At 37.1% G+C, this 20,787-nt stretch overlaps 1 protein-coding gene across 4 annotated transcripts in view; it reads left to right on the top strand.

Annotated features, from left to right (window-relative positions):
- The window catches only part of ETV1 (ETS variant transcription factor 1), a 91,550-nt gene that overhangs the window by 31,494 nt on the left and 39,269 nt on the right, over positions 1–20,787 (top strand). For all 4 annotated transcript variants that reach the window (XM_037056251.1, XM_037056250.1, XM_037056252.1 and 1 more), the window contains 2 exons: positions 16,926–17,055; positions 19,620–19,808. In XM_037056251.1, coding sequence (XP_036912146.1) covers positions 16,926–17,055; positions 19,620–19,808 — 319 coding nt within the window. The remainder of the gene's footprint in view (positions 1–16,925; positions 17,056–19,619; positions 19,809–20,787) is intronic.

The following is a 20,787-nucleotide window of genomic DNA, read 5'->3' as shown; positions in this document are numbered from 1 at the left end:
TATTGAATGTGGTAATCCAATCTCCCCTTATTTGCAGTTAGCAAGTCAAAGTAAAAAAGATATACATTGGAATGTTGCCATGACACCATTGCTATGGAGCCAAATTTAGAAACTGGTGAGATGCCTTGGTTCCCATCAGACAGGGCCCGCCTGTCCTGAGGACCAGACTGACCTTGTTACGGAGATTTCCCCTGCAATGCAGTTCCTGGGATGCACTTGTGGGGCAATGCGATTGGGACGCTCTATAATAGGAAAAAATAAGAGAAAGAGAAAGAAACGGACATCCTTCGAGCTAGCCAGCTAGGAAGTAACCAATACATCAAAACGGCAATGTGTAATAAAAATCTAAGGATAATTTTTTACACACTTAGAAACCCTTTTCTGTAAATAGGGTGAAAACTGAGAAATTTTCTTAAGTTACAAGTGTATCCAACTAATGGATAATTGCATCACACTTGATTTTTATTTTCAGCTATTCTAACAATTACAAATCTCTGCATCACATCAACTAAGTCAAATATGATCATAAGTTCATTTGAATACCTTAATATAATTTGGGCTGCAGGGTATAGAAACCACATTTAACAGATTGCATATCCATGATTCAAGTACTTCTCAGTAGTTGCACATAGTAAAGATTGTAAAGGTAGACGAGCAATCTCTTAAACTCCACATGAAATACTGTAATCTGACTTGGTTCAGATTTAATGTTTATCCCAATATTATGCCAATGAAAAATTTTAAATGTGTCCCTATAGAAAAAATGTATTTTAATCTAACATATTACCCATTTTAAAAAAGAAGTTCACATTTCAAGCAAACAATCTATTACAAATGATATGCTATGGAAATGTGATATGTATACACTGATCATTTACATTGGCTTCCTTTAATACACCCAGTAAAATCACTTCCTTATGTAATTTATTTTACATAGTAGCTCTTGACTGTGCTTTATGGCCATGCTTAAGCCCATCCAAGGCTCTCTTGGTTGTTATTTTTTGGTCAGTGTTCAGTTTGCTTTCTTCTTGTTCTACTGGTAAAGGCTGGGCTTGTGCCAGAAGAGACTTTTTTATATTTCATTGTTCTGAAATCATTCTTATGCTATCAATGTTTTTTTTTCTAATTTTTAAATATTTATTTTAGAGAGAGAAAAACATCTGTTTGTTGTTCCACTTATTTATGTATTATTTGTTGATTCTTGTATGTGCCCTCACTGGGGATCGAATCCATACCCTTGGTGTATTGGGGATGATGCTCTAATGAACTAAGCTACCTGGCCAGTATTTATTGTTAAGAAATGTCGAAATGTTGAGTGATGGTCTGATTCCCAGTTGGGGCATATGCCTGGGTTGCAGGCTGGGTCCCCAACTGGGGGCGTGCAAGAGGCAACCACACTGCTGTTTCTTTCCCTCTTTTCCCCTCTCCCTCCCTCCCTCTCCCTCTTAAAAAAAAAAAAAAGGAAGGAAATCACAGAATGACTTGATGGGCGTCTGGAGGTGTGCTGATAAGATTGTAACAGTTTAGAAAGCAAACAGTGTTTATATATAGCTTTGGGTCTTTTTAAGTAAGTCTCATGGATTTTCATGAGGAATTTTGGACAGTGTCAATATTACCTGCTGCATGAAGAATGGTGCACTTTTAAAAGTGTTTCCACATAATAATGATGACTTTGTTTTCCTCACAAAGGCTATTTTGGGATTAAAACTGTGGCACCCAAATCATAGGTTTTTTGTTTGTTTGTTTTACTTTTATTTCTCATTTATCTCCCTTTTCTTTTTGAGGGGATTTAAATCTGATAGAGTTAAATGCACATTTTTCCTGATAGGCAAAGCACTTCGGGTAAAAGTTTTTCTGTAAGAGCAGTGATTCTTCATGGAAATAGCCCTACTGTACATTAAATTAAAGACTACAAGTCCTTTATAAAGAACATCTTTAACTTTATTTTGGGGAAGAAATTATAAAAGTTTGGGGCCAAATTAGTAGCTTAAATAGAATGTGTTTGCAGGATTTACCCTAGCTAGTATTAACAGCTGTAACAATTGAGGCCAGGTGACAGATAATTTCCTTTTAAGAAGGTGTTTATTGTCAGGAAAATTTCAAAGTTTCCTTTGTAATTATTCTGTCTTTGTTATTTTGGCAGCATGTAAAGTTTTATTGGCATTTACTGAAAGGTATCTTTTTTTTTGGAGGGGGCCCAGCCAGCTGGCTTTCTTTTTTTAGGCAAACTTTTCTAGCTTTTGTATTAAGAACATATTTTCAACTTTGGTTGTCTACCATTGAAATCTTTTTGAACAAGGAGCCAAGTGGCAATAATGTCTGAGTTAATCTTATTCATGTCTATAGCTGTGTGACCTCAGGATGTTACAGGTGTATTCAGCCATGAATATTGCTTCATACTTATGAAGCATACTTATTAAGTGTGAGTGTTGCTTCATACTTATCCTAAGTATTATTTCAGTGCTAAAGTGGTCAATTTAAGACCATGCAAAATACAGGCTCTTTCCACAGGACAGCCTGGAAAAAAAACTATTTTTGAAAGTCTGAATCAAAAGTCAGGATTCACTGAGAAAATACAATGTCTCAAGCAGTATAGGGTCACTGAATCAAAACTCAAAGATTCTTTTTAGGAGTAAATATTACAACCAGTGAAAGACAAACATTTGAAGAAATGGTTGTTAGTCCTGTGAGTATGGTGTGTAGGTTTGGTGTTTTAGTTGTCCTGGGGGTGATACTGAGTGGAGGCTGTGTATCATTCTCTTTTGTCTGGGCTTATTTAAGGACCTTTCAAGGTCATGCTGATGCATTGAGCTGAATTCTAAATTTCAAATTATACTGCTCTAGCTCTGAAGACCACAGGAATAAATTCACTTAAGCAAGTATCTCTATGTCACTAACTATTTATTTCATTGTTTTAAAAGTAATACTAGAGAAAGTGGTTATACTTTATTTTATAAAAACTTTTTTATTTGCCTACTTGTTCTTAGTGAGTAAACTTATGCATCATAGAAACTGTTGGCCCTTTTAGTAATTATTTTTCCAAAGTGATGACAGGCATATTAGTAATTGGCAGTCTTGTTTGGCAACGAAATATTTCAATTTTGTTTTTTACGTTACTGTGGATTATAGAGTAATTAATTTAAAACTTTAGGTTGGAGCCCCTGTGTGATTTAATAAAGAAGGAAAATGAAAGATCACATTTATCCTTCATTATTATTAAGTAAAACATTTTGAGACGCATTGATTCTTCTCGGTTGTCTATTATCTTCTTTTTTTTGTATCAGTGAATTTCAAATAACATTTTTACTGCATTTTTTCGTGACCCATTTGTTAGGAATCTATACAGATAGCCACAGAGGGTAGAACTGTGGGGTTTGTCCCGGGGGGTTGTAGGGGCAGAGGATTCAGGGTAGGACAAGCCGCCTTCCCCGTGTTCTGACGGTGGAGAGGACCTGCGTTCATGGTCACACAGCAGCATGGACTCAGGGCGTTGGTGTCTGGGTAGCTGCAGGGCCCATCCCTCGAGCATTCCTCAGAAGTTCCTGCTGGACCAGAAAACAACAGGCAGTGACGGGCTCTTGCAGCCCCTCCTCAGCTAGGAATAATAGTATCAGAAGTCTTTTCCAAAGAGTGTTGTCCATTATTTGAAAGAAATTACAGAAGTGCTTCGTAGAGTAATATTTATTTGTATAACTTTATAGAGCAATAAAGAAATTTATATTAAAGCACGCTGGCTCTGGCTCAGTGACTAAGTAGGTTTGAACGTTGTCCCATATACCCAAATGTTGTGGGTTCGATTCTTAGTCAGGGCACGAACAAAGGTTGCAGATTTGATCCCCAGTCAGGGCACACAGGGGAGGCATTCCATAGGTGTTTCTCTGTCACATCAGTGTTTCTCTTTCTCTCTCTTTCATCAATAAACTGGTGGGGATAAAAAATAAATCAAAGTAGAATAATTTCTGCACAAGTGGTATTTTCCATATTCATAAAAGTCACAATTGGATAATTTATTAAGCAGGGCAGTTTTTGAGCGGTGAGGGTTTGGGTGGGCATCTTGATTTAGAACTTCATTTCAGTCTATTAGGTCTATTTCTCATAGCTGCAGCTTGTTCAGGTTTTATTCCTGCCAGTTGGATGTGAAATACTGTGTGTTTGGGCTCACTGTACAGAATTCGCTTCCAAAAAAATAGTGTCATGCTGCTTTCCATCTACTGGACCAGTAGGGGTAGGAAGATCTGATTTGAAGCCAATGCAAAAATGCAAAACTGATTAGATTTGGATTGTTCATACATTAGGCCTTTCTTTCCCTGGTCTTAACCTTTTCCAGATGGAAGAGCCAGTTTCCTCCCAGGGCACTTTCTCCTGGCAATTAGGCTGTGAAGATGAGGATCTTTTCGTATCCCTACCGCTAAAGCACTATGATCGTAGAACTGGGCTCTCAAATTTAGAGGAGTAGATCAACACATTCTGTGCTTGGTTCCTTTACTTTGCAATTCATGTTTTTTGTGATGCTTTTAAAATCAGGAAAATAACTCTTGTTGGTTTTGTTTTTTGTTTTATTAGCATAACATTATTTTCCGACCTCAGCTGGAAAGTCAGTGGTTCGTGGAACACCTTTGAAAGCACCAAGTGTTTTTAAATGGTAACCAGAGTGCATGCGCACCCTTCTGATGTGCATTAGGTATCCTCCCTTCTTGAATATAGTAGATTATAGCCGGTTTTGCTTGTTCGTGCTGATGGAATCTTGTCGTTATGAATTTCACTGACCACGTTTTGCTGAAGTGCAGCAATGCCCTCAGTTATTGTTGAGATGCGTAGAGCTCCGTAAGGCCTTGTTATGCCCTCTGAGTTCTTGTATCAGATTTTTCCATTTTTCTCTTCCCTGACATCAATAAGCAGGTACTTACACAACTAGGGGGTTAAAATTCAGAGACACAAGGAAAGAATGCTTAGTCTAATGCCTTCATTTTGTAGATTAGGGACAGAAGCTCAGAGAGGGTGCATTGTTTGTCCCTGGTCACACAGTAGTTAGGGGTGAGGTAGGCACTGGATACAGATTAATTTATTCCCAATCTGGTAGTGCTCATTCTACCAGGACACACTCTACTTTTTCCTTCTGTCAAGGTACCTTTTCCTACAGATTCTTCTCCCTCTGTAAATTCTTTGCTCTTAATGTGTATTTGACAGACATAAAGTGAAATTAGGAAGAAAATGAAATAGACAAAGTAGTGAACTAACGGTCTGAGGCTGGAAGCCCAGCTGCTGCCATAAACAACTTTACTGCCTTCAGTCTCAGTTTGTCTTCTGTGGAAGAATGTGCTTGGACAAAAAATGGTGGTAACTAACATTTGCTGAGTACCTACCATGTGCCAAAGATGGTTCTAAGTTCTCATGTGAATTACCTTATTTAATTATCACGCATGAGGAAGCTCTGTGTGAGAATGGAGCTTCTCTGTGTAAGCTTCATATTGCACAGAGAGAAACCAAATCGCATAGCAGTGACCTCGTTTACTAGAAGTCATTTAGCTAGGAAGTGGCAAAGCCAAGATTCAATATGTACGCAAGATTCATGATCTTGTCTACTGTTGTTTCTGGATAACCTATGGGCTCTCTTTATCTGTAATGCCTTAATATTCTGGGTTTGAGTAGTAACCAATAGTTAACATTATTGAGCACTTACTACACGCTGCACAATAGCACCGTATTTAATCCTATCAGCAACTCCACGATGCAGGTGCTATTATCATCCTCGTTTTATATATGAAACTGAAACACAGAAAGAAGTTAAGTGTCTCTTGCCCAATCTTGACAGCTGGTAAGTGGAAGTCGGATTAAAAAGCAGGCAGATTTGAGTGCCAGCTAGCGTTGTCACTATGCCTTCTTGCCTGAGAATGAGTATCTGAGCCACAACGTAATGTGAATTTTGCAGTATTTAGTTTTGTTGACTAGAGGTGGGGTGCATTCCTGCATGTGAGTGTGTGTGTGCATGTGTGTGCATGCTCATGCACACACATGCACTCCATATGTGGAAACACACTCACTAATGCTTTGTTAGTTGTGTTAGATGAGGGGTAGAAAACACTTATTCCAGGCATAGAAGTGAATGAAGTGAATCTAGTGCACAAGATAATGAGGAGTGAAGTGGTGGGAATGACGGGGATTGTGGCCAATAGGAAAACACAGGCCCTGGGCAAAGGGGCAGCTGATAATGGGCTCAGCCCACTGCTGCCCTGCTTTTCAGTCTGGAAAATGGACTCAGTGTTGCTGGATATTGTTTTTTTCCTAAAGAAGCCTGAAGTTTAGAATTTAAACCAGAAAAATGTTTTGAAGCTGATTTTTAAATGATCATAACTAACTAAAATTATTTGACACCATCCTGTGGACCAATCAGAAACAATGGCACACTCTGGTTTAGGTCGTCAAGCCTGGTGGATAAGTGACCTTCAGATGCAGGAGGGTTAGCTGCATGTCGGCATCACCACAGTTTTGAAAGAGAAGAAAGGCTTAAACCTTGTCTTTCAGGCCCATTCTGTTTATTAACGTGGCATAATAGAACTTTGTAATGTAAAGGAAGATGAATGATTAAGTGTAATTTTTTCTTTTTTTTAAAGCCCTCACTTGAGTATATGTGTATTGATTTTTGAGCAAGAGTGAGTGGGGGAAGGAGAGAGAGAGTGGAAGAAAGAGAGAGAAACAATAGTGTGTGTGAGAGAGAGTGAAACATTAATTGGTTGCCTCTCATATGTGCCCTGACCAGGGATTGAACCTGCAGCCTTTTGGTGTACAGGACACTACTGCAACCAGCCAAGCCACCCAGCCATGACTTAAATGCACTTTTAAGGAATAACTGTCTTGTGAGGCTGTAACATAACCAGAAGGCTTTACTCTGTAGACTGTAGGGACTCCTGGTTTCTGATTTCAGCTGTGTGCTCTGCACTAATTTCCAAGTCTGTGGACACCTGATTCTGGATGGGGTTGTGCTGATTCTGATTCTGTAGGGTGCGGGATCACCTCACCTCTGGAACTTCCTCAAACCACATCCCCTGCCTCTCTCAGGCGCAACCCTCGCAAGACTTTTCGGGAGTCCCTGTGATAGAATATGAAGTTGCTATTACTGATAGGAATGTGGTATTGGAAAAAAAATGATATCCTCTTCTGAGAAGTGTATGATTTCTCTGAGACTCAGTTTTGGTTTCCAAACTGCCCAGAATGTTCCTTACAGATGCTGAGTATTTACTTTCAGAAGGTGATGATGACCTTTTGCCTTCCTCTAATAAAAATAGTTTCTCTTCGGCATCTTTTTTACCCTTCGAGCTTCTGCTTTTGATTCATTTAGTACAAAGATTTCTGAGTACAAATACTAACTCAGTCCCTAAAACTTGTTCGTGTCTAATGTCCTCTTCAATTCAGAAATTCTGAGATTCATACAAGGGGTGAGAGCCTTCCTTATTTTGCCTTAGCTATTACTACTAAACAGCATATTATGTGTTGCCAAGGGCAAACTAGGTATGGGAATTATTCCAACTGATAATATAGTTCTTTGAAAACAATCGTAGCATCTATGTTATAACTGCTCTACCCAAAGAATATTATTTAAGAAAAAAATAAATATCAAATTGCAGTACTGTGATCTAAATTTATCTGGGAAATATTATAGGTGAATGTATTTCCAGATGCTTCAAAAATAATGGAAAATCATGAAAACTTGCTTGAATCAGGGTCCCTGTCTTTAAATGTGTTTCTGTTTGCATTTTGATAGCAGTTTAGAAATGTTATCGCTTGTTTTGTCACAGACATAATTCACATCTTTCTTCAGGCACTGTAAACAAGAGAAATGGTTTAATGGTCCCATAAAGGCACTCAGCTGATAGCTGAGATTGGGCCCTTTGGTAATGGATGTTGGGTGCGTGTATGTGTGAGTGGTGTGTGTGCACTGTGGGGGTGGGGAGGGCTTGGAAGAGGTAAATGTACTGGAAAAGAACCTTTGGGAGCCTCAGATAGATACAGCCGCAATGCGTGCTGCTTCTCTGTATGTCTTGGAAGGTGATATGACACCATTATCTTTATTTGTTACACAAGCCATCTCCTTTGCTTTTGGAATTTAGCTGAGTACTAATTGAGGTCATTTGCTACCTATTTATCACCTGAAATTGAAGTGATATTAATTTAAAGTGAATGCTTTCAACTAGTGAGCATATTCCTAACTACATATTCCTAACTACATATATTGTATAGAGAAGCTACTTGCATTTTTCATGCCACGTTTCTGTGTGGCCTTAAATAATCTATGTATACCTTTTACTTTTTTTACCATTTACTTTTCTTCACTTTTTTACAGAGTTTTTTTTAAAAAATCACTGCTATATCCAAGTGAAAAAAATTTTACAAGCACCTCAGTGGCCACAGAATGATTTGTTTTGACTTTCTCAGTTGTATTTTGTAGACAAGTGTAAAAAAATCTCCAGATTATACATAACTATGGTGTAAGTAAATGCCTTGAAATTCCTCAAAGCACATAAATTTGTAGTGTTTTAGAACCTTCTTATTGTATCTTTCCCTGTCATTTTGTTTGTGTATATCCCTGTAAATTGGCTCTCCAAGGCTGCACACTAGGTTTTGAGGGTCAATAAAGCAAAATTAGATGTCTTTTGTTAACTAACTTAGCTGTACTCTGTCACTGGCAGATGTCACTGTACCATCCCTCTGTGTCAGTGTTTTCTTTTTCCTTTCTTATTCTAGATCATAACCTAGAGCATCCTTCCGAAAAGAGCCAGATAATTAGCATTTTTTGGCTTTGCAGGTCACAGCGTTTCTGTCGCATATACTCCACTGATACTCAAAGCAGCCCTAAGACTATCCTTGAGAAATGGGCAGGACAGGGTTACAATGAAACTTACTAAGAGATGTGGGCAGCTGGATTTGGCCCATGGGCTCTCATTTGCCAACCCCCATTCTAGATCGATGTACAGTAGATTTTTCTAAAACAGAATTTTTGGGCAGAGTCGAAATCTCAACATCAAAATTAGGAGACTGCCATCTTGCCTAATTTTGCTTTAAAGAAGTGCAGATTTCATTCAAGAAGTTCTGTTTAGAGAAGTAATTAAAAATGGGATGTGTTTCTGGTATTTGGGCAATTGTGTTGTACTCACAGAAATTGCTACTCTATTTCAATTTTATGATAAGTGTCCAGAGGAAAACAGAGTGAAAGGTCAGCCCCAAGACAACTTGTCATTATATTTATTTACATCCACTGTCCACATACAGAGGGGGACTATCACTTGTGACATTTTGGTTATCAGAGTCTTGGGAAAGTTTTAGATGCTGGATAGCAACATTTTTCCCTTGAAATGTGAGTGATGTGAATTTTTGAATAACTTTGTTCACAGTGATAAATTGGAAGAAGACAGAATGCCTAAAAGCAAGCACAAATGCTCTGAGGGGTAGTTTTCATTTAGATGCATGTGCCAAGAATATATTATTAAGGTCATGTATACAGAAATGTGCAGCACACACACACAAATTAATCAAACATAAAGATGATTCGCCAGTATCTTTAGTAGAGAAAACTTTAAAAAGAAAAAGCACAAGCAAAGCTCTAATTGGACTTCTGGGGACTCTTGGTGGTAAGACTGTATCTTTTCATCCTCTCTCTAGCTCCATATTCACCACCACCTGCCCCTGCCAGCACCTGGCATAGTATCTGGGCCGCGGCAAATAAACAAAGTTATGAAGAAATGAATGAATAAAGACACATCTGATATAAAGTTATAGTGGTGCATGCATGAAAAAATCATGAGGATGTTTATTCATAATAAACTTGAGTTATATGCTGAAGGGTTCAAGAGGTTCAGCCAAAAGCTCAGGCCTCTAATTCTTAACCTATTATAAGTTAGTTCTAGGTCTTAATTTGATAAGAAACTTAGCTTCTTTATGCTTTAAAGTTGTTTGCAAGCCCTGGCCATTGTGGCTCAGTGGATTGAACACCAGCCTTCGAACCAACGTGTCACTAGTTCGATCCCACTCAAGGCACATCTCTGGGTTGTAGGCCAGGTCCCCAGTTGGGGGCACACAAGAGGCAACCACACATTGATGCTTCTCTCCTTCTCTTTCTCCTTTCCTTCCCCTCTCTCTAAAAATAAATAAAATCCTAAAACAATAAAATAGAAAATAAAAATGTTTACAAAGTGGGGAGATGAAAATAAATATCTATGTTGTCTTTTTAAAAAATATTTTATTCATTATTTTAAAGAGATAGTGGAGGGAGGGAAAAAGTGAGAGAGTGTTACATCGATGGGAGAGAAACAACTGGTTGCCTCTTGTATGCACCAAACTGGGGGCCTGGCCTGCAACCCAGGCATATGACCTGACTGGGAATTGAACCAGTGACCTTTCAGTTCATAGGCCCATGCTCAATCCACTGAGCCATAGCAGCCAGAGCTCCTTCTTGCCTTGAATGATGAGAATCAAATACAGTAGGTAAAGATTATTTGAAAATATTATGGTGCTATGCAAATTTGAGCTTTTTAATAAAAGCATTATAGCCAGTGCCTTCTATTACAATACCAAACTCAACCATAATTCAATAAGTCGACACCTATTGTTAAACACATCATCTTTCTTAAATTTACAGAATGTCGTCATCTTTACTAGAGAAATATAAGTCAAAACTGTATTCATAGATTTCATTGTTTATTCTTTGGACTAAACACAAACCAGTCAGTTATAACAAACATGGTCTGTATTCAATTTAATGATAAAAAACTGCTCCTGTGTCATGATTGTTTAGAAATTTATCCTGATATGAACAATTTTATTTCATTTTAAAGGTTTTATTTGTTTATTTTTATAGAGAGGGGAAGGGAGGGACAAAGAGAGGGAAACACCGATTGGTTGGTTGCCTCTAGCACATACCAGGACCAAGACCAAACCTGGAATTGAACCAGCAACCTTTCGCTTCATAGGAGGAATCCTAACCGGAAGCCTAACCAAGTGAACCACACCGGCCAGGGCTGCTATGAGCAAAATGTAGAATACATTATCTTCCTCTATCGTTTAGGTGTTTAAATGTGATTTATTATATGTCTACCAAAGTTGTGGTCATGCCCCAACTTTGCTGCACTGGGAGAGCAAAGGGCACATCTCTGCCCAGTAGAATGAGGACAGAACTTTGCCTCCCTTTTAAAATGTCAGCGGAAAGACAAAGAGGAAGCAAGAAGATGGCTCATAGTTCATAAATCTAAAAGCAAAACAATTACTAATTTAACAAATAGTTTATGATGAATACAATAACCCTGAGTAAACTTTTGGAATTAAGAAGTGGTTACGTGTATTTTGGAGGTGCATTTTTCAAGGTTCTGGTATTTTGGAGCTCTTAAATCTAACCACTAGAAGAACTCAGTCACCATTAGTCAGCCTTAAGATGTGGTTTTAAAAGTTAAGCCACTGTCAAAGAAAACATGCAAAATGCATCTCTCCAGTGTTCTTTCTGCCCCTCCTCAAGGTCTGACTGTCCAGAGGAGTTGTGGGTTGTGCAAGTTTACACAGAAACATGTTCAAGGAATGCCCCTGGAAGACTGCAGATTTCATAGATAAATTATCTGAACAGTCTGAAGTCAGGGATCAAGATATAATGTAATATCATTTTGAACCACCACTTCTTTGTAAATGAAATGAAGGAGTTAACTCACTTGATTTGATACACTTGAAGAAGGAAAGATCCCCTTTAATTAAAACTACAAACAATGCAGATGCTGGTAGCTCTCTGTTCCAGACCCAGGAAGGACTGTACAGTAGGCGAAATGAAATGTCTAGCAGCCTCGGCCGCAGGCTGGAGCCGTGTTCAGCGAAAGTAATTTAATTAGCGTTGATCATGACTCCAGATGATGGTGATTTGATAAGGAATAATTTAGTACTTAACAGCCTTTTACATGCACCAACTCCATGTGGGAAGGTAAAGCAAATTGCACAAAATGAATGTGCTGCTCTCCCTTGTGCTGGTGCCAGTGAGCTGGAAAACTGCCTGTTAGCAGACGCTCCGACTCTCAGCCCCGTGATGAAATACCCAACACATTCTCAGCTCAGCCCTCTCTGGTGGAAGTCTCTATACTACCCTTATTTAATAATAAATAAGTCACTCGTGGGATATAGAATCTCCAGGAAGCAGGGAAGTGAAAATGAAGAGAAGACGGTCGCTTGTGGTTCTTGTGCAAAATGTTGAAGATCCTTAGGGTGGTTTCTCCTTGTGTTCCTCACATGCGGCAATTAAAAAAAAATCCTAGCCAACTCACATTCATTGGATTACTTATTTGGCTTATGACTAGAAAAATAAACTCACAGTTCCAAGGGCCCATAATGATGAAGAGGCCCACACACGTTGAATGTGCTGTAGAGGGTAGGGGAGCCCTCAACTTCAGGAAGTAGAAAACCTGTGAGAATTCTTGAGTGTTGGCATCTAACGAAAAGGAAGACGTTGTTAGTTTTGTTTTTTTAAGTCTTTCAAGTACTGGACCCATTTCAATTCAGCTCACACTGGATCCAGGTGGTGCTAAGTATTCATAATAGATTTGAAATTAACCCAGTTATGACCATCATAACCAAGTTATGAAGTTTTCTAAGATACAGAATCTTGAGAAACACCCTACCCTTAGTGAATCAGAATTTTAGAAAGTGGTGTATTAGTTTGCTAGGGCTGCCATAATGCAGCACCACAAAGCACATGGCTTAAAAACAGACATTTATTGTCTCAGAACTGGAGGCTGGAAGTCAAAGGTGAAGGTGTGACTAGGGTTCTGAGCCCTGGGAGAGAGAATATAGCCTATACTTAACTCGTAGCTTCTGGTGGTTTGCTGGCAATCTGGCAATCTTTTGGCATTTCCTGGCTTGTAGAAGCATTGCTCTGATTTCTGCCGTCATCTCCACGTGACGTTCTCCCATGAGTGTCTCTGCATCCTGATTCCCCCTTTGTATAAGGACAGTAGTCATATTGGATTTGCTCCCATTCTTTTGACCTCATCTTAATCAATCTTCCCAATGAAAGCATTTTGGAGGGGACACAGGTCAACCTATAACATGAGTTCTGGAAGTCTTTGTTTATTCAAAAATTGCCTGGGAATTTAGATGTTTGGCCAGATTTGGGGATCCTGAGTTTAGGGATCAACTTGCCTCTGATAACACTTTGGGAATCCTTATGTCCTTTCTCTCAAAGTCAATTCCGGAAGCGCATGAAGCACTCCTGAGAGCTCTAGAATTCTAGACAGACAGTGTAGCCACTAGGATGGATCATGCCTTTTGCTTCTAGTGTGATACCAGTGGGCATTTTGATAGCAGGTTACTGTCATGCTAGCAACCATTTCTGATGGTGCCCCAAACTTGTCATTCGTCCCCTCCCTCATCTGGAATTATTTATCTTATGAAACTGGAGCACAATCTTAGATGTCTGCTGAGACAGGAAGTCAGACATGTTAAAATATCTTAATTTGTACCAAATAGCATAGGTTGATGCCCCTCACATTTTTTAAAAGCTTTTTGTTGAGATATGCATTTACTATGCAAAATTCCCAGGTGTACAGCTTGGTGCATATATTCAAATAACCACCATGCAAAGCAAGGTATAAAATATTCCTGGCACAGTAGTAGGTTACTGGTGCCCTTTCTCAGTCATTAACTTGCCCATCCACCAGCAGTAGGGCATTCTTTCACTCTCAGTTTGGTCTGATCTTGAAATTCATATACTACATATTCTTTTGTGCTTGGCTTCTTTTACACCACGGTTGTGAGACAATCTAGGCTTCTGCGTGTAACAGGAATTTATTCCTTGTTATTACTGTATAGTATTTCATTGTATGAATATGCCACAACTTCTTCATTACCTGCTAATGAACATTTGAGGTTTTGCAGTTTTTGCTATTATGAATAAAGCTGCTTTGAACATTCTCTTTTTTTAATTTTATTTATTTATTTTTAGAGGGGAAGGGAAGGAGAGAGGGAGAGAAATATCAGTGTATGGTTGCCTCTGCCGGAAACACACAATGTACCGTGTGTCCCCTGCCAGGAACTGGCCTGCAACCCAGGCATGTGCCCTGACTGGGAATCGAACTGCGATCCTCTGGTTTGCAGGCCCGTGCTCAATCCACTGAGCTACACCAGTCAGGGCTTGAACATTCTTATACTTGCCTTTTGTTGATCACATGCAGTCCTTTCCATTGGGTATATACCTAAGTGTAATTTCTAGACACAGGTTTGATTTATGCTGAGCTTTGGTAGCTACTGCAAAAAGATTTTTCAAAGTGTATCAATTTATAACCTTAGTAGCATTTATAAAAGTTTCTGTTGCTTTCTGTCTTCAATCTTGATGCCAATCTTTTGCAGTTCAGTCATTCTAGTATAATGATAATCTCAAGTGTTATTTGCATTTTCCTGATGAGTATAGATATTGAATACTTTTCATATATGTTTTGTTGTTGTTCCTTCTTTGTTTTGCTATTTGGATGTCTTTTATGAACTTCCTGTTTAAGTCTTTTGTCCATTTTTATTTTGGTTGCTAGATTTGTCTTATTCGTAGCATTTCTTGCTATGTTGAATGTGAGTTCTTACCAGATTTTTCTATTGCAAACATCTTGCTGTTTGTGGCTTACTTTGTCGTCCTTTAATAGTATCTTCTGATGAAGAGAAATTCCTAATTTTAGTAAAGCCTAATTGGTAGATTGTTTTCTTTATGGTTGGTGCTTTTTGTGTTCTGTTCACTAATCTTATTCTACTTCATGATCCCAAAGACTTTTGAAATATAGTAATAAAGATAGTTGAAAACATCAAGAAGGCAACAAATGTATAGTTAATTGTTGCCTATGCAATATTTGTCAGTCTGACAAGTAGTGTGCACATGCTCACACACTGCAGGGAGGGAATTTTCTTATGCATACTACTCTAAATTTTGTTTTCCTGCTAGTTTTAAAGGCTTTTCATCATGCATACATGGAACTTAGATAAAAGTAGAGAGAATAATATAACACACTTCCACTACCCATCAACATTGTTTTAAGTCAATCCATTCCCCCCATACCTCATTTTATTTTCCCATTATTTTTTTTTCTGGACAATTTTTTAGGAAAATCCCAGACATCTTGTTATTTTCTGTAAATATTTTTAAAATGTTTAACTTTAAATCTTCTTTGGTACAACTGCCATTGCATTACCACATCCAACAAAATTAACATTAATTTCTTAGTATCTACCACCCAGTCCACATTCAAATTTATCTGTTGCAAAGATGTGTTTTTCTAGTTGGTTGTTCAAATTGAAATCCTAGCAAGTCCTTCCTTATATTATAATTGGTATTTGAGGTTCTTAAATCTCTTTCCCCTGAATGGTTAATAAATTATAACTTTCTGACTTGGTAAAGCTGATGAACTTGAGCACCCTTGCCATAGAAAGTAGCATGTAATTTCTCCTCTGTTTCTAGTCTCTGCTTTCCGTAGGTGTAGCAAACATGTGCTCCATCAAGAAAACACTTTGAAATAGACCACCCAGTGAGATTATTTTATTATCATTTATTATGTTTCCCTTAGTCAACTAATTTAGGTGAAATTTGTTTCTTTGGCAAATTTATTTTCTGCGGTATTTCAGATGGGTCCTGAGTAGCATGAACAATTTTGTCAAAATGCTATACATGTACAAACAAATAGTATTTATTTTTCTATAGCTTCATAGTTCTTGGTCTGAAATGTTTATATTGAAATTATATTTGACATTCAAACTAGTACAAGTTTATACTGCCGCGATGTCATAATTAAGATTGAATGGTATCTAAAACAACAAGGATTTTTCTCCTGTAGTATCTTTAGAGAACACAGACTCAATCTTTTGTGGTTTAACTCCAGTGTTTATTGTAGTTAAAATCTTCAGAATGTGTGTCCTCCTGTTGTTTATCCTGGTTAGTCATACGCGTGCACATCGTACATGAAGAAAAAGTCTGTTCTTATGTTTATTATTTCTGTATCTTTTTACCAATTTTTCATTGAAACTAAAACTTCACTTATTCTGACAGAACTGCTTAACAGGTTTTTTTTCAATTTCATATAGAAGAATAAAAAAATACATAGTGTTATTTATTTGTTTTTAAACCTATGATTCCCTTCAAATATACTTGTCTTTTAGCCTTCATATTTTATATGGTTTTGTATTATATTAAGAATTAATGACCATAAGTATAACCATATATTAAGTCATATGAAAAGAAAAAACATGTGGTTGAGAATAATTGTTTTACGGTGGGTTACATGTGACAAATAACTGTCACATATTTTTAATATTTCATCGTCACAGTTGTGGTGAGTAGATAAGCTGGTGTTTTTATCTGTTTTATAGATGACCATTACCTTCTTAGATGTTGAGATTCTTCTCCAAATTATCATCAGCTTCCAGTGCACCTGAACCTAGATTTTTTTCTCAAAATCCAGTTGTCATTCTATTACTATTGATGGATTTGACATGTTTTTCTTCCAGTAATGCTTAGAATTATGTTTCAGCCTTCAGTTATTTTTTTTGGAATTTTTTATGTTCTAGCTTTCAGTTAATTCAGTTGTACTTTTTTTTTCTGTTTTAATCATTAAAAATCTTTCTGAAATGTTTCCCAAACATACTTTCTGAGAATTGAGCTTCTATTATTAGTACCAGCTAAGCAAATTACAAGTGACTCACTTCAAGTAATGAGGGTTCAAGCACGTATTTGGTTAGACCATAAAGAGAAAAGGGAGGTACAGAGATTCTCCAGAATCTTTCCTTCCACGCTGGCCATCAGATGTGACTTTTCTTTTGTATGTGGGTTAATATGAATGTTAGTGGCATTTTAAACAAGAGAAGTAAAGCAGCAGATAATATATTTAATTTTTAACTTTTGTTGGCATTTCATTTTTTTTTTAATTTTCTAGTGGCTTTTCATGGCCTACCACTGAAAATCAAGAAAGAACCCCACAGCCCATGTTCAGAACTCGGCTCTGCCTGCAGTCAAGAGCAGCCCTTTAAATTCAGCTATGGAGAAAAGTGCCTGTACAATGTCAGGTAAAGCAATCATGTATATATATAGAGAGAGAGAGGATCACACTTGCAGAAACAAAAAGTCCAGAATCTAACTTAAAATCTCAGGACAAACTTTGTAAGAGTTATATCTTCACTGTATAGCAGGCTCATTAGGTGATGTGTTTAGAAGAACTCCAGAAACCCGTTTACCATTCAATCGTACACCTTCTTAATGATTTTAAAGCAACAATTTACATGCACATTATTGGTTGCCTTTCTACTGAGTGAAGCATCTGGATTTGAAAAGTGGGTCGTATTTGGCCTAAGCAGCTGTTGAAAGTTCTCATTAGAATGGATGCATTATGTACTTTAGATAGAGTTTGCAGGGGGAAAAAATGAAACATTTGGCATGTCTCAGCAGCACATTAGTTATCTGACAGGCTTTGTAGATGATCTATAAGATGCGTTCATGGACAATTGCAATAAAGTTAGAATTTTATAAGGCTTAGCAGAGGCTATTATCTATTAAAAAGCCAGTTGTTCCTTCTGATGATAGTAAAGGGTGGAGCAATAAAAGTACATCGTTCATTTGTTAGAAAATTTGATAACACATATGTTCATTAAAAACCCTTCTTAGCAAATTGCATTCTGCTACTTTTCATGTTGGACTCTAATTGTATAAGGAAGAAGTTGGCTCTGTATATTGAATATTATTACTCTCAATTACAGTAGAAACTTAGTTCTTAAAAGGAGTTAGTTTGGAAGCTTAAAAAGTGATTACAGATATTTGCCATTTCATAAGTTATGTTGATTCAAGTTCATAATACATTGTGATCCAAATGGATTTTATAATTTCTCATATCTTTCCTACTTAATACAGAGTATAGGACTCAAGAAACTTAGAGCTGTGCAGTCAGCAGCTGACCAATGCCTGCATATTCTAGTACTATGTTTTCTTGCAAACTCACACTTGTCTTTTTATATCTACTTTTCTGGGAGGTCACCAGAGCCTTGAAATTATGGGTCCCTTCAGTTAAAACTACATAGATCTCTTGTCAAAGCTAACTATTAAAGCATACTTGGTTTAGATAAAAAAATTGATACAAGTTTCATTTTATAGTGTCTTTAGTTTTTATATTTCCTCCTTAAGAGTGGTTATGTATTCACAGAATAATTATTTAACATTAAAGAAGGCTTAATCAATGAACCAAATAGATACAGCATTGTCATTGGATTTCAGCATTGATCAGCAGTGTGACTGTAAAATAACCACTGCTGTATATGGCGTAACTAATGTTCCATGCGTTAACAGTAAAGGAATTGTCTAAATATTTTGAGATGTTTTTCTGGGGACCAATAACTCCCACAGTGATATATGGATAAAATTCTGGATTTTCCTTTTCTATGCAAACTATAAAGGCAACATTTCATGGGGAAAAAAAGTATTATTCTAGGGCAGAGGATGTATTTTTTTCTTTTTACACAGGAATGAATCAGATGAGTCATTTCATAGAAGTATATTCTCATTTAAAAATATTGGTAAAGAAAAGAAGTAGAACCAAATATAATACTCTCCATTAACTGCACTTTAAGGCAAGAGTAGACTTATGCAGCATATACTCCTTCAATTTTGCATTTTTACGTTGGATGTAATATAGATGGAGCAACAGAATAAATTATTACATAAGTCAATGCAAAAAAGAAAATTTTCTTTTTTAAAGGAAAAAAATAGATATTGATGAACTCTTTTTATTTTATAAGGAAATACAATATTTTAACCTAGAAATGGCACTTTTGTTTGTGAATTTAAGTAAAATTTGTTTTTTGTAAAATATTTTTTAAATCACAAAGATTAGTTAAAGCACATTCTTGAAGGGTACACACAGGGAGTCCCCTGAGATTTGTGAAGAAGCTCACTCGTTTACTCCTCTGTGAGTGCTTGCAAGTTTGTACAAGTTAGTCTATGACGATAGGATTTTGTTCTTAAGAAAATTATTTTGTACTTATGCTCCAAGAAAGTTCAAATATATCAGAGAGATATTAATCTGCCTCATTAATCTTTATTATCCCATGTGAGAAAGTTAGTGCCAAGCACCGTTTCTTACATATGTGAAAGGAAAATAGAGCAAAAGCATTGGCTTCTTAAAATTCCACCACTAATAAAGTCAAGCTAGGTGTGGTCTCCACCTCATTAGACTGATATTCTTGTTCTAAAATCCAATGTAATATGAATTATAATATGAGAAACTTTAATGATGTAGAAAGATCTCTGCAACTTCCTCAAGGAGACATATGAAGGATACATGGAAGCGACGCCACCGCTTTCATAGACAGTGCTTTTCTGATACTAAGTTGTTTGTATCCATATTAGAAATATGTTTTATATATATGATGTTACCAAGTTACTAATTTTATCCTATTTCTCTTTAAGTGTGTGGCATTTTTAAAGACTACATGTTCTGGAATTCCAGACACCAAAGACATAAAATTCTAACTTCCTTATGATTTAAGCCAAAAAATTTTTTTTTTGCTTCCTTAGGTTGGAATATTTTTTAATTGCTACAAGGAAACAAATATTCTCTCTCTCTTTCTTGTTCCTTGGGTAGTGCCTATGATCAGAAGCCACAAGTGGGAATGAGGCCCTCCAACTCCCCAAGCCCTTCCAGCACTCCTGTGTCTCCACTGCATCATGCATCTCCAAACTCAACTCACACTCCGAAACCTGACCACGCCTTCCCAGCTCACCTCCCCCCATCACAGCCCATGCAAGACAGCAGATACCCCATGGACCACAGGTGTGCTGCAAATACTGTATTTTGTTTAAAAAAAGGTTTTGTTATTCTTAGAAGAAATTCTATTACCAATTCCTAAGACCTATAGTAGATTTAAGGTGAGCATGTTAATCTTGCACAACTGGGCAAAGTAGTTTTAGAAAGAACTTGCTCTATCTTGCTCTATCTAGTAGTTACAAATTGTGGAGAAGGTCATTTATAAGTGGTCATTTTATAAACATTTAAATTTGTTGCTAAAGTGGGAAATTAATCTCTATACTGACATTTGAACATTTTTCTTTCACTTTGCTTGAATTAAATTGCTTCACTTACACTTTGAATCGGATCATCCTGTTTTTTATGAGCATATGTGTGTACTTGTTCTATGAAGTTAGAAGACTAATTTTAGTAGGTGACTTATGGAATCAGGTTTTTTACCTTAGAGTGAATGGCATAGCTGTACAAAGTTTTGCAGAATAAAACATATTTGATTAAACTCATTTTACATCCTTTCCATGTGATGGATATTTAACGTCACTAGATACATGACCCTGGATGTGAGAATATAAAGTTAAAAGAGATAGAAACCAAATTAGTAGTACTTAGAAAGAACCAAGGCAACAACCAGAGCATGGAGCTAGGAGGGATGCTGTGGTGAGTAATTCTTGATTCCTAGAAATGAGTAATTTACTTTTAAATAAAATATTGGGATGCTTTTAGAGGTCTTATTACCTGACTTAACACACAGGTTGATTATATATGGCCTTCTTCCTTCCCCTTCTGTCTTGTACATATATAGAGCAGTGGTGTGCTGGGAAATGTTGAACACAGGTTCTGTGGAAGCAAGTCCCGAAGACCCAATCTGTATACCTGTGATGAATGTGTGATATAAACATTCCCCCATGGCTGTGATTTCAGGCTATCAGCAGGGCAGTCTTGAATGTGGAATTGGAAAGAGATGTGCAGCCACACTAAATTCTGTAGTATTTTCTACCATATAGAT

This window comes from Sturnira hondurensis, unplaced genomic scaffold (genome assembly GCF_014824575.4).
Source record: "Sturnira hondurensis isolate 20B ecotype Veracruz unplaced genomic scaffold, ASM1482457v3 Scaffold0008897, whole genome shotgun sequence".
NCBI lineage: Eukaryota > Metazoa > Chordata > Mammalia > Chiroptera > Phyllostomidae > Sturnira > Sturnira hondurensis.
The sequence above is the reverse complement of the archived record's forward strand: the minus strand, read 5'-3'. Positions and strand labels throughout refer to the sequence as shown.